The sequence below is a fragment of the Parasteatoda tepidariorum genome, chromosome 11 (genome assembly GCF_982258835.1).
Source record: "Parasteatoda tepidariorum strain Cologne lab strain chromosome 11, Ptep-v5.0, whole genome shotgun sequence".
NCBI classification, from domain to species: Eukaryota; Metazoa; Arthropoda; class Arachnida; order Araneae; family Theridiidae; genus Parasteatoda; species Parasteatoda tepidariorum.
The window spans coordinates 90,751,088-90,766,202 of NC_141765.1; the positions used below are offsets into that span (position 1 = coordinate 90,751,088).

Here is a 15,115-nt window from a genome sequence, read left to right on the forward strand (position 1 = left end):
ATTATTATACCCCATAAAAATCACTATCAGGATTAGAGTCAGAGGTAGTTAAAGATGTTGCACTAGGATTAGAGTCAGAGGTAGTTAAAGATGTTGCACTCTCTACTGCGGATTTTATAGTGTAAGTACGGCAAGAGGAAGGACTATCTTCCATTTTGTCAAGAGACACTGATAGAGGTTTAGGCTCAAGCAGAACAATATTTTCTTTCTATAAGTTAAAAAATTAAAAGAACAGAAATTAGTTTATGAACATCTAGCGAATTTCTTTTCTTAAGTAAATTTAATTTAAACATTATTATACCCCATAAAAATCACTATCAGGATTAGAGTCAGAAGTAGTTAAAGATGTTGCACTAGGATTAGAGTCAGAGGTAGTTAAAGATGTTGCACTCTCTACTGCGGATTTTATAGTGTAAGTACGGCAAGAGGAAGGACTATCTTCCATTTTGTCAAGAGACACTGATAGAGGTTTAGGCTCAAGCAGAACAATATTTTCTTTCTATAAGTTAAAAAATTAAAAGAACAGAAATTAGTTTATGAACATCTAGCGAATTTCTTTTCTTAAGTAAATTTAATTTAAACATTATTATACCCCATAAAAATCACTATCAGGATTAGAGTCAGAAGTAGTTAAAGATGTTGCACTAGGATTAGAGTCAGAAGTAGTTAAAGATGTTGCACTATCTACTGCGGATTCTATAGTGTAAGTACGGCAAGAGGAAGGACTATCTTCCATTTTGTCAAGAGACGCTAATTGTTCTGTTTCTTGGTTAACTTTAGGAGGGAAAACTTTGTCATCCTATAAGTTGAAATTAAAAGGAAAGAAATTAGTTTATAAATATCTAGCAAATTTCTTTACTAAAAGTAAATTCAGCTGATTGTACAAAAATGAAATAATACCGCATAAAGAACATTATCAGGACTAGAAGCATCTACAAAGGCAGAGCAAGCTAAAGCAGTAGCACCATCGACAGAGGAATCTAAAGAATAAGTTCGGCAAGAGGAAGGACTATCTTCTATTTTATTAAGAATCACTAATTGTTTTGTTCCACTGTTGCTCTTAAAAGGAACATTATTTTCACCCTATAAGTTAAAAATTAAGAGGCAATAATTAGTTTAAACAATTTGCTTTCTTAAAAGTAATTTAGCCTATTTAACTAATATAAAAATAATACCATATAAAGAGCATTGTCAGTACTATCTTCCTGTTTATAAAAAGTCACTAATTGTGGTTTAGGCTTAAGCGGAACAATTTTTTCTTTCTATAAGTTCAAAAAATAAAAAAACAGAAATCAGTTAATAAATATCTAAAAAAATTCTTTTCTAAAGTAAGTTTTTACTGAAACATTATATCATATAAAAAACACTTTAAAGATTAGAGACAAAGGTAGTTAAAGATGTTGCACTAGCTATAGCGGATACTATAGTGTAAGCATCACAAGAGGAAGGACTATCTTTCATTTTGTGAAGAGACACTAATTGTCCTGTTTCTTGGCTAACTTAAGAAGGAAAAACTTTGTCATCCTATAATTTAAAAATTAAAAAGAAATTGTATAATTATCTAGCAAATTCCTTTTGGAAAAGTAAATTTAGTTGATTGTATTAAAATAAAATAATACCCCCATAAAGAGCATTATCAAGACTAGAAGTATCTACAAAGGCAGAGCAAGCTAAAGCAGTAGCACCATTGACAGAAGAATCTACAGAATAAGTCAGGCAAGAGGAAGGACTATCTTCTATTTTATTAAGAATCACTTATTGTTTTTGTTCCCCTGTTTCTCATAAGAGAAACATTTTCACCCTATAAGTTAAAAAGTAAGTATATAGAGAATAATGTATACTTAATCAGTGATGGTGTGGGGCGCTATATCTGCCCGTGGATTGGGGCCTCTCGTTGTCTTGAGGGGGGGTGGTCAAAGGGGACCATTACCGAAGCATTCTTGCAGATCATCTTCACTCTATGCTTCATACTCTTTCCGGGAGAACGTCCTGTGTTCCAAGATGACAACGCCATTGTTCACACATCTCACTGTGTTCAAACATGGTTAAATGAGCATAATGATGAAGTGGACCTTCTAACGTGATGTCCTCAGTCCACTGATCTCAATATCATTGAGCCTTTGTGGGGTTTTTTGGAGAAAAATGTCCGTGATCGGTTTCCTCCTTCACGCACACTCTCTGAACTCGAGACAGTCCTGCAAGAGGAATGGCTGCAAATTCCAATGAACTTTGTTCACGACCTTTATTCGTCAATCCCACGTCGAATGCAAGCTGTCATTTAGGCCAAAGGTGGCCCAACACCTTATTAATAAAATATTTTCATTTTTTCACAGGTGTTCCTATTATTTTGTCCTATACCTGTATGTTCCCTTTTGTTTGATGACATTTATCCCTCATTTGGTAAGCTTCATAAATTCGTGTTTGAAGTGCTGATTTACAGCCTTATCAGAATTTAACTTTATTTCCCGTAAGGGGTTTTGAGGAGAGCAAAACAAGTGGAAACCTGAAAGTGTAACGTCAGGATAGTATGGCGGGTGGGGTAATACACCCAAGCAAGCTCCCATAACTTTTGACGTATCGCCGAAGATGAGTGTAGTTTCACACTTTATTGATGGAACACTACTCCTTTAAGATTGATTAGCTTGGGCCATTTCTGGATGACAGATTTGTTTTAACTGTCTAATTGCCTACAGTACACACCTGGATTGATTGTTCTGTTGGTTGGAGCTCAAAAACAGCACACTTTTCAAAACCCAACACACTGAGAGCACAACCTTCTTCCGCAGAACTTCTGGTTTTGATGTTGTTGTTGACGAATCTTCACCTCATGACCAAAAAAACTGCTTGTGCATCACATTGTTGTAAACAACCCACCTCTCATCACCAGTTATTATTTGTGTAAAAAAAAGGTAGTTTTCTTTACGTTTCCTGAGCAAATTACAGATGCAATAGAATTTCAAAAAAGTCAGATATTTAAAATTAGATTCCTCAGGAACTATTTGACCGATTAAGAGCAAATGTTAATGAAACTCATTTTTTAAAGCGATGCAAAAAATTTCAAAGCTTACAATTCAAAATCTTTTTTTATCACTTACAAATAAAATAATATAAATAATCAATACTTACTAAAAGTTATATTCTACATGGAATTATCTTTTGTGAAACAAATTTCATAATTGGGTGTGGAATTTTTTCAATTCGTTGAAAAAGTTCCAGATATAGCGAAATACGCATTAAGGGGTCCAAGCATTGGAATGCTCTTCTGGCCTAATTATTAGGACCATATTTCCCAGATTGCGGCAACTCCAATGTTTTGAGGGTCAGAAATCTGAATCCGCCAAGGAAAAAAGGGTATGTTTACTCGGAGAAAATATCCGTTTGTGTCTGATTTTGTAACTTAAAAATATCGTTTGCATTTATTAATTAGCATATTTGAAGTCACCCCTCTAACCATTGAGTCCTAGAACGTGAAAATCCGATTATTAGATTAAAAGTTATTCAGGCTGGATCTTTTTTTTTTTGGGCACACTGTACATACACTGCTAGCAAAGAAGTTCTGCGTAATTGCCAAAACCACGCAAACTGGATGTTTGCGTGGTTTTGGCAATTAGAATGTCCTCTAGAGATTTATCAGACAAAGAATTTCTAAACTGTGTTCCATTTTCTTTTAACTATGCTGAATACCACTTTCTACTATACTTTTTGAAACATCCATCATTGGATGTTATTTTAGAAATAGCATCCTATTTTTTGTCCATTCTTGTTTCCTGTTTAGACACAGAATATAAATTAAATGAGTAATCTGCAAATCACTAAATTCCTCCAAAAGTTTATCTCTTTTCATATCTTCAGTTTCTTCAACATTTTCACTAACACACATTGATGGAAATAATTTCTCAACATCTGCAACCTCAGCAGATAATAAAAACTCACTATTCAAGGGAAATTTCTGCTGTATATAGTTGCAGACAGCAATATAATAATTTCTTATATTACTATAGAAGAGTTGCTTAGCTTCCATTTTTAAGGCTGATATTAATTTAGAAGCAGCACTACCAATTACAATATCATCATTCAATTTATGATTCTTCTCTGACAAAGTTAATGTCCACATGGGAAGAATCTTTAATGTCTGCTCTTATAAATTTTGAAACAAATCTTTTAATAAATCTAATAATAAAGAATTCGAAATATGAATTTTTGGCTCATTAGATTGTAGGAAAATTAAGGTTCTTTCAAAAACTGGGATAATGTAATTTAAAAATAAACAATAAGCTTTACAATTATCAGAAAAAAATGGATAAAATAAATACAGTCGAACCCCGCTATAGTGAACCTGGGATATAGTGAACACTCGGATGTAGTGAACTTTTTTAGCGGTCCCGTCCGTATTCCTATTTAAATAATGTTATTTTTAACGCTTATAGTGAACAGCTTAGAACTTGGAAACTCGGTTATAGTGGACTCAAATTTCATTTCTTTAAATATCGTTTTCAGTCCTCCATCTTTAAACTTGTAGGTGTTGGGACTGAAAATGAATGCATTCCTATAAAATGTGTCATATTACTCTCCTTTATGCTTATCACTTTTAACTATACTGTAATAAATGTCAAACAGATCATTTATCTTATACTCCCCCCTCCCTGACAAGCCTCGCTTTATCTCTTTTCCCCAAGCTTGCTCTACAACTAGTTAACTTGGCCACCTGCTGAATTTTTGGAATTTTCTTATCTGTTCAAACCATATTCTTTACAAATCACCCCTTGACAATCAAGAAGGAGAACAATTTAACTCATTCTACAGCTGCTCTCTTCATCTTACATTATCTATTTGAGACAAGATTTTTATTTCAAAAGCAGTGAAAATGGCAAATTCTCTAAAGAGAAAAGCGTTTTCGATAGAGGACAAAGTTAAAATTGTAAAGTGTATTGATGATGGAACCAATCAATCGACACTGTGTAAGGAATTTTGCTTGTCAAAATCTACAGTTTCAAACATTTGGAAAAATCGAAGTGCAATTCTTGCGGCATACAACAAAAACATGGTTTCATCGAAAAAACTGCGTGGAGCTGAAAGAGAAAACGTAGAAGATGCTTTGTCAAGATGGCTCGAAATCTTGTTCAAAATGTAAAAATTTTGCATTCTTTGCACATTGTAGATAAGAAAATAGATGAATGGAATTTAAAATCAAATTGTGTTCAATCGAAAATCACAAATTTTTTTCATAAAAAGTGAAAATAAAACTAATATTTAGCGACGTAATTATTTTTTCCATCAATTTCTGCTTTATTATCTGTTAATTAGTTAACACTTTTTTAAATAACTTGTGCAAAATTGCAAAGTCAATTTTCAATCATTCAACTGTCTTATGCAAAAAATATTCTTCAAAAAATTTGGATATAGTGAACCATCGGTTATAGTGGACACATTACTGAGTCCGCAGACGGTTCACTATAGCAGGGTTCGACTGTAGAAGCATTTGTTCTTCCCTAGTCAAAGTTGACTCTTTTTTAGAAGATTTTGTCGAAGAACTTTTATAGCAATTACCTGCTTTTAATTTCGTTGCAGGCTATTCCATTTCTGATTTTCTTTTCAGAAATTTTTTAAGAAATATTTGAGCAATTACCTACCTTCAATTTATTCACAGATTTTTCTATTTCTAAAGGTCTTTTCTTCTTAGAAATATGTTCATTCTCTTGACTTTGCTGATTTTTTAAAAGGTATGCAATAGTCATAAGGACTATTGTAGCAGTTTCTCTTTCAATTTATTTGATACTTATGAAAACTACATAGAGGATCCCATTGTTCTAGGAGTCTCTTTAAGCATCTACCCAAAGAGAGCCAACTTGTGCAACTATGTTTCAAGATTTTGAGTGTATCAATATCAAATAAAACTTGCACAGCTTTAAGTTCAAGTTTTTTTTGCAACCTTTTCTAAATAAAAAAAATATCCAAACATCAACTAAAACATCACTAACTGATACAGGTATAGCAGTAGCCCTCTTTCAGCAACAATGTGTACTAAATGGCAAGGACAGCCGAAGACAAAAATTTCTGGATTTGGTGTCTTAATTACAGCAGCAACACCATTCTTTGCGCCAACCATCACCGGAGCATTATCGCAGCTAAGTGCCAAACAATTTTCCAAAAGAATATTTTTCGATTTTAAAGCATTTAACACCGAATTACCAGTATAACTGTAGAGCTTGAATCTAAATCCGACACGGCAAATAGCGATACCTTGACTTTGTCGGCTTTTGTGTCGAAGTGAGACACAACTATAGGATAAAGCCGTGCATCTGTACCATTGTTGCCATCAGCAGCAACAGCAATTTGTTTCTGAAGAGATTCAACAATTGAAGCACTTTTAACATCTGCTTTTTTTGACACTATAGCAGTAGTTTTTGTTCGTCCTGCACCATATTATTTTGCAGCATTGCTTTTAGAGAACATTTTCCTAAATAATGGGCCCGCATGATCTGCGACACTAATAGGTAGATTGTGCTCAACAATGAACAACGTAAAATACATTTTGCCCCATATTACATCATCACTTCCAGACACAAAATACTTGCTAATGTTTTCATTTTTATAAACACATTCCGCTAAATCCTTATGTCTCTTTGTTTGTATATGATCATTTATATCGTTTTTACCGCCATGTGCTATTTTAAAATATAGTCTACAAACATTACAAAAGGCATAGTGCTGCGATTTGTTGGACTTAATTACGCAGGGAAAACTTTTAGAATAAGATTCAAAAAATATCTGATTATAAACTTTAGGTGTCATTAAAATTTTTTTTAAATAAAATCACGCCACAATCCATGTGCATCAAATCGCAAACACAAATAACATTACCTTTGCCAAAATCTAGAAATCTCTTAATCTAGAAACTTCGTAACTTTGGGGGTAAAACAAGTAAGCATTGCTTTTCCTTCGATATTGCTGGCCATGTGATCTCCTACATCAGAGTTCCCACCGGCTCATTTCGCTGAGGCGCATACTCACTCTTATTGGATAACGATTGTTTTCGCTTCACGTGACTGGCTCCCGAAACCAACCTGATTAAAACTTGTCAAGAACTCTTTTTTTTTCTAGCAAAGAGTTTCATAACTGGTATTTAAAATCTTGTAAACCTTTGAAATCTTGATTTACATAAGCATGCAGTTAATTTGATCTTTTTTTTTTCTTGAAAAAAAATTTAAGAACTGTAAATAAATACGCAACTGTACGGTCGTACAATTGTGTAAAATCACTGTACAGTGAAACCGTACAAGTTGGCACGTACGTAAACATATTGCATGGTTTCAAGCTAAGTCAGTTTTTATAAATTTGCTGATAAATTCTTAACTTTAACAAATTTTGACAATGTCGTTTTTGGCAGTAATGGAAACAGATTTATACATGAGTTTTAAAATTTCAATGTTAAAATGGGACATTATAATGTATCACGAATTGGAAGTAGTGCATTTGAATAATCACTTTTTGACCACTTCTATTAGTGTTATTTCCAACATAAACCCACATGGTTTGTCAATCTCTACTTTAGCAACTATTGCTACAGATTTTGACAATTTTTAAAACCCCACAGTCTTAATATATTATACATACCGCGAATTACAAATTTCGCATTTGAGTAATCATATTTTGACCCATTCCATTAGTAGTAATGATTCCACCTGAAATCAACATGGTTCGTTAATCACTATTATGACAGCCATTGTTACAGATTTTGACATTTTTAAAATCTCGAACTTCTGATACAATATAACGCACCGCAAATTAAAATGGCGCTTTTAAGTAATCACTTTTTGACAAGTGGAATAGCGAAAATTTCACTACAAAACAAAGAGGTACGTCAATAGTTTTTTTTATAGTTATTCATACAGATTTTCTCATGGCTTTTAAAATCTTCATGCTAATACAGCATTATTTTGCCCAGCTAACTTTGAATTGCACACTTATAAGAATAACTTTTCTAGGATCAAACGATTATCCCTCAGTCAAAACGGAGCTTGCCTCACATTACAGATGCAAACCGAAAAGATAGCCAAGTCTGAATACTGAAGTTTGATCTCAGTGGCCACTGACGGTGCTGCAGGTTGGGAAACATTAAAGCAATTTCATTAAACAAATTTATGGAATCCCCAATACTAAACATCATTTTCACAAAGAATAATACTTAAATTCTTTCTAATTTTCAATATTCACTAATTTTTAATATTCACAGCTACAGCTTTTCTCATAAACACTGGCACATCTCTCTCAGAATAATTTGATACATCTTCAATAAATAATAATCTATAACCCATTTGTATTTAAATAACTCGTGGCTGTCCATTTCTCATATGAATTGAAATTTATGTTATTAATTCATTACTCATTGAAAATTAACTTTATTCAATATCTGTCACAATTTATCTATTTTTCATTTCATCAATTGAAAATAACCCAATCTTATTTTCACCAAAAACATTATTTCACACTAATTTCTAATCTTCAAGAGAAATAACTATTCCTGCACTGTTAAATTTTAATAATTAGAAATATTTAGATTCTCATTTCCAAAAAACTTAATACAAAATTTCAGAGCAGCATCAAATAAGATTGACACAATGGTGTTTATTTCAAAACTTCAATAATAGCATTAATATCATTAGTTAAATTTACGTACTCACAATAATATACTAATACATATTCAAGTTTAACCAGAAGTAAAAACCGAACTTTAAAATTTGAAATTCAATCTCAATTACTTTTAACTCTAAATTCTCAAATTTAAATCTCACTTGTATCTTCAAAACATTAAGCTTACATGTATGTTTATCTCAACTTACGGTAGTTAAATTAAAAATAATGAAAGCTAAGTTAATAAAAATAATGAAATTATATTACTCACTTCAGTTAATTCTTCAACAGTTGACATTTCGGAGAGCATTTCTAAATTTAGGTTTCGATCAGCAGTTGTAGGAGGAGTGGAAAAAACAAAGCTACCTGATGAAGAAGATGCATCTGACAAAAGAAAGAAAAAAACTTTATACAAAAAAAAAGGATAATTTTCCTTAAAAAGTTGTACACACAGCTTATTATTATTTCACAAGATTGATTCTGTTCAAACTTGTTCAAATTAAAGTAAAATTAATAAAGGCAATAAAATTAACATGCTGTTATAACAAACAAATTCAAAATTTGATTGATAGAAAAGGAAAGTCTTGCACAATAGCTAGATTTTTTAGAAATTTTAGAACAGTGTTAAAAATTCTGAAGCTCAAATATCAGCATAAATTCTGAAGCTCAAATATCAGCATAAGGTAAATGTGGCAAGCAAAAAGTGGAGTAAAGTTGTGCTTCCTCCCTCTCATACTCCATATTTTAATCCTCATCTTCAAAGTCAAGAAAAGAAGCTTGAAGAAAATTGCATCTGACTTAACATTAATATATGCTTAACTTTTTGTTAAGGGGGTCTTTTTTTTTATGGAAAAGATAAAGAACAAAAAGCTTATTTTTTGTGAATTAGAAAAAACAATTTTTATATTATTGCAGTTACATTTGAACCCTAATCTTTTTTTATAAGTATTTTTTACCAGTTGCTTCTTGCCTACCAGGAAGAAAAATATTCAAATTGTAGAAAAAAATGTAAAAAGTTTCTTAAAAAGTGAGTGAAAAGTGATAAAAAGTAAAGATTTACTTTTGATAAAGTGAGTAAAGATTTTTGCTTCCGATTAGAAGATCGCAACATGATAAAAAATTATGTTGTAAGCAGAGTTTGTTGATTTAAATCACGATTTAAATCTTGATTTAAATCAAATGATTTTTTTAAAAAAATCATTGATTTAAATCAAATGATTTTTTTAAAAAAATCATTGATTTAAATCAATAATTTCTTTTTAAATATATATATTGATTTTAAAAGTTAAAAATCAGTGTTTTAAATTATTGATACTTCTATTATTTTGTTTTCTTAGTTTTAAAATTTATTTTAAATAAATTGCTGCATTAATTAATTTTAGTTAACGAAATTACTTTCGTTTCTTGGTGTTTGTTAAATCCCAACACATTTGAAATCACATTTTAAAAAATGTTTTGATTCTTGAGATTGAAAGTACAGATTAAAGTAAACATTCATTGCTGTCTTAATATAGACTTGCATAGCTGTAGAAAGTAATTAATAAGCATGATATTTTTCAAAAAATAATGCAAATAATGTTAATTAAAATTCTACCTTTTGAATGAAAAAGCGTGGAATTAAAATCTACATTATATTTTATTGGTGGAAAATGAATATTTCTGAAGCTTGAGGTTATATCAAAAAGAAATTACCCTAATATGCCAAAAGTAGAAAAAGAAAAAAAAAAAAGGCTGATGAATTCAGATACTTTTCTCCTGATATAGTGTCATTCATAATATATTTACAGTACCTTTGACATTATCTGATTTTCTATAAAGAAATTTTGTGAAAAAAAATTCCAATGAGTACATAGAATTTAAAAAAAATTTTTTTTAGTTTAACTTTTCTATTTTGATATAGAATTAAAAATAATTATTTTAATATAAAAATATATAGATTAAATATTTATTTATTTTTTGATGAATGTCTATCTTATAAACACAATCTGTTACATTTATTTTGTCATTTCAAAAATCAAGAAAAAAAGAGAAGAAATCACAATTTTAAATTAAAATTATGGTTTACTAATTGAAACTTTGTTTTGGTAGAACAATTTGACAAAATACTTTTTTCTTAAAATTTTTTTTTTGTGTCTCGTAAGAAACGATAAATCCATATTTTTACCATATTTGTGTTGATTTTTTGATATGATTTTTAATTTTCACAAATTATGTCTAAATTTTCGCAAAATAGGTATACCTCAAAGAAAAACCTAGACAGACCACTAAAGTATTCTTTAAATTTTCTATTTCATCTAGTCTTTAAATTTCAATTATGCATTTATCTCAGAATGGTTGCTATGCATTCAAAGCTTTGTATTATAATGAAAAATTATTTTAGTAAGTTAGAGCTTCTAAAATATTGTTATAATATAGTTTTAATATTAATTTAATTTTGATTAAACATTTACAAAGTTTTTTTTTAATCATAAATGAAAGTTCTTACAGTGTATTTGAATTTAAAAAAAAATATCTGATTTAAATCAAAAAAAATCTGACTTTTTAAATTTTTTTTTAAAAAATCAAAAGAATCACGAACCCTGGTTGTAAATCTTTTCTCAGATCTTTCATTATTTCAACATGCCCTATCCACTGCATTCTTCCTTGATAAATCAAGTTTTTCTCATTAATTAAATTTTATAATTGAACCCTTTAAATGGACTTAAAGATTAAACTCATTATTATAAATTCTAACATTCACAATTCCTGAATTGCATAAGACATCATAGAGGTCAGGAAACCTCGTTCGTAACTAGTAGAGATTCAGAGCTACAGCCGAGACTCTCTGATCTGAAAAAGAAAAAATGCCTTTTTATATTACTCCTGAGACATTGTTGTTATAATCTCCTTTTGACTCCTTTACTCCTTATTTGCTGCAGATTTCTAATTAACTTTCTTATCTGTAAAGGACTAAAGTTAAAGTTTATAACTCTAAAATTAAACTATTTGTTGGCTTTAGGACCAGCATGAGCATGAGCACCTTTCCTGAAGACTCACTTAGCTGAACTTGAACAGCTTTAGAAAAGAAAATGAGGAATGGAGGTGGAGTGATCAGAATTCCTATCAATTGTGAATAATAGATATGCGAATTAATAACTCCCAAAAAAATCCTATCAAGACACCACTGAATATGCAAAGGAATCTGTGCAAATTTGGGATTTAATTGATTCGAATCATTTCAACCAAATAAAAAAAAGGAGGTGTAATAATTCTTTTCCCACAAATCAGAATTTTAAACAAAATCATCCCTTACAATAAATCATACCATCTCACATCAATCATACTTTAGTAATATGTAAGTTTACAAAAATTAGAAAGAATACCTACCACTTTCTTTTTTATATATATAAACTAGGGTTAGGTTTTTTAAAGTAAAAAACACATCAAAAACTTGGGACACGTTTTTTGCATCTTTCAAGGCCTTTTATTCATTAAATCACTGTTTATTAATTGTTTATATCATGCATTACTTGCTATTAATTGTTAATATTTACATTAAAATATTACAAGAGAATGACCTCGAAAATCTTAAAAAGAAAAATAATTTCTAATTAATATAACTCTTCTTTTACAAACAACGAAGCAGTGAAAGAAGGTTTACTGATAAGGGAATGCAGAAATTCTCACAGAAGCTGTATAGATAAGGTTGCGCATGGGGAGATAAATTCTATTATTTCTGCTCCATTTTTCTTCCATGTGACAAGAAAAACTGTTTTTTTGTTAACCTGAAGGCTATGGAAGCTGGGACAATATCTCTATACATACTACCCTTGACAATAAGAAAAAGCGCTTCATTCTCATCTAATTCCAGTCTAGAAGCATATGTTTCAATCATAAACTGATAGTTTTAAATTCAGCTCTTAGTTTTAAGCATATATTTTTTGCATTTATTGATAATATTACATTAATTAAACAATATATTACTTGAAGCAATTGATAAAAGAAAAATTTTACACTAAGCCAACAACGAAGAAGTTGATAATATGGCAAAAAAGAAGTTGAAAGTGGTTTTGACTAGTGCGATTATCATGGCTCAAGCAAGTCTCTACCACAAAAACATGAAAATGGAAACGCCTTGCAAATATTCTTTCCGATGGTTAGACAGATTTTTAAAAAAATGACATGGAATAAGGCTGCTAGGAATTTGCACAGAAAAGAAGTTAGCCAACGTTGAAGCTGTTGAACATTTCATCAATTAATTTTTTAAATTTGTTGTTGATAATAATTTATTGTTTAATGCCAATAAAACTGCTTTCTTCAGGTGTTATGTTCCTAGAAAAGCTATTGTGCACTGCCAATGGAAGAAATCTATTGAATATGAAAGACATAAATGAGAGTTTGGCGCTAATTAATTAGGGCAGACGATATTTTAAGTTACGAAATCAGATACAAAAATGCACTTTCTTCTGAATAAACATGCTTTTTTTATTTGATGGAATAGGATTTCTGACCCCAAAAATAAAAAGGAGGTAGTTACAATCTGAGAAATATGGTCATAATAATTTAGTTAAGAGAGTGATCCAAAAATTATACTCCTTGTTGTTAATATATTTTTTCAGTATCTTGAGAACTTTTTAAAGCAAATTGAATAATTTTTGCACACAATAATAAAAATGGTTTATTCAAAGATTGTTTTGCTCAACAGGGATGAGAGTAGTCAGAAAGTAAAAAAAGAGGAAATCCAAGAATGAATATTATATATATATTTGACAAAAAAACGTGCAATTTTAAAACTTGTAAACCATGTGATTATAAATCCTGATGATTAATTTTAAAATTGTATGAGTATGATTGAGAGAATCTGAATCCTGATACGAGGCTTTTAAATCATGTGAATATGAAATTCTATCTCGAATTAAAAAAAAATTCTTAATTTTTAGATCACGTAAATACGAATAATGATGCATAATGTTTAAATCGCGGGAATACGAATCCCAATGTCCAATTTTTAAAGCACAAATAAATACGAAAATCGATGTTTGATATTACCGCTAATATGAACCGCTACATAGAGTTTTAAAAGCACGTAAATACAAATCGCGATATTGGATTTTTAAATCTCGTAAATAAGAATCGCAATGTTCGATATTTAAATCACCTGAATAAGAATCGCAACGTTCGATATTTAAATCGTCCTAATAAGAATCGCAACATTCAACTTTTAAATCAGGTAAATACGAAACTCGATGATTGATAATAAAATCGCGTTTTAAAAATGCATAAATACAAAACGCAATATTGTATTTTTTAATCTCGTAAATAAGAATCGTTATGTATGATATTTAAATAGCGTAAATAAGAATTGCAATGTGCAGCTTTTAAATCAGGTAAATACGAAAATCGATGATTGATATTAAAATCGCATGAGTGAGAATAGAGATATTTGCAGAGTCTGGACTTGGGATTTCTAAAAGGCTTGTTTGTATTATTTTTGTTTAGACATAATAAATAAAAATTTACAAGATTAATTGAATGAGCAAATAAATAGTTTCACCACAAATCCACATCTATTTTTTTCTCTCGCTAGCTTTCACGCCAGAAAACAGGAAGTAGTGACGTCTGAATTACGAAAATACAAGCTAACCGGCGAACGGATAAAAATACGGAAAATCTTGCTTTCTGTGCGTAAAAGCGGAGAAAATAGCTAAAATAAGTATAAATGCGGAAGGGTTAGCAGCTAGGACGTAGTTTGAAATTTCAGTTTATCTTTGAAAATCGTAAATAAACATATTTTATTTTAACGACTGAATTTTCAAAAAAAAAAAAAACTTTTAAAAAATCGAAGTTTTTAGTAAAGAGACTCAAATTTGAGAGACAAAAGCGAAAAAAACGGAAATCTGCTAAAAAGCGGAAAAATCTCATCCCTGTATTAAAGGTCAACCAGTTTTATCCCAAAGAAATTATTTTTAGAGAAACTTCAGAGGGAGGAATGAGGACTTCAATACTTTTGCTCAGCGGAAAATTAAATTCCTCATAAAATTAATTTCCATTTTTCCGCGGGAAAAATCTGGAGAAAAAAAAAGTGGAAATCCGCGAAAGGATCACATCGCTGGGTATAACAAATATGCTTTCAAAAAAACTAGCTAGAGCTTTCTTCCATGTGCAGTATCCCCCTTGTTTCCTTTAGAATGCTCCACTCTCTTCATGAGTATCATTCTAGGCAAAAGGCAGTATACAATAAGGAAAGAACCAATATAATAATGAAAGGATATTCTTTCCTCCCCTTGCCTGAAGCCCCCTCACCCCTAAACTACTCTATCCTCGATTTATGGTCAAATTCTAGATAATAAAAGAATGACTTTTTGTTTTAACCCTTTCAGTCCCAGTGATTCCAATTGGAATCATTACATTTAAGATTTTTTATCTGCTTACCTAAAACTCCATTTGATTTGAAATAGGCGGTATTTTAATCTACAAACATTCCTCTAACGAAATATATTTTTAT

General features: G+C 30.5%; 1 protein-coding gene across 11 annotated transcripts in view; it reads right to left on the reverse strand.

Moving 5' to 3' along the window:
* Positions 1–15,115, reverse strand: part of LOC107444578 (uncharacterized) — a 73,665-nt gene that overhangs the window by 6,986 nt on the left and 51,564 nt on the right. For 6 of the 11 annotated variants that reach the window (XM_087155334.1, XM_087155340.1, XM_087155333.1 and 3 more), the window contains exons 10-15: positions 8,903–9,015; positions 1,176–1,262; positions 901–1,083; positions 593–799; positions 302–499; positions 11–208 (exon numbers count right to left, since the gene is read on the reverse strand). In XM_087155334.1, coding sequence (XP_087011460.1) covers positions 11–208; positions 302–499; positions 593–799; positions 901–1,083; positions 1,176–1,262; positions 8,903–9,015 — 986 coding nt within the window. The remainder of the gene's footprint in view (positions 1–10; positions 209–301; positions 500–592; positions 800–900; positions 1,084–1,175; positions 1,263–8,902; positions 9,016–15,115) is intronic. The other 5 variants (XM_087155338.1, XM_087155341.1, XM_087155336.1 and 2 more) reach the window with 4 other exon arrangements.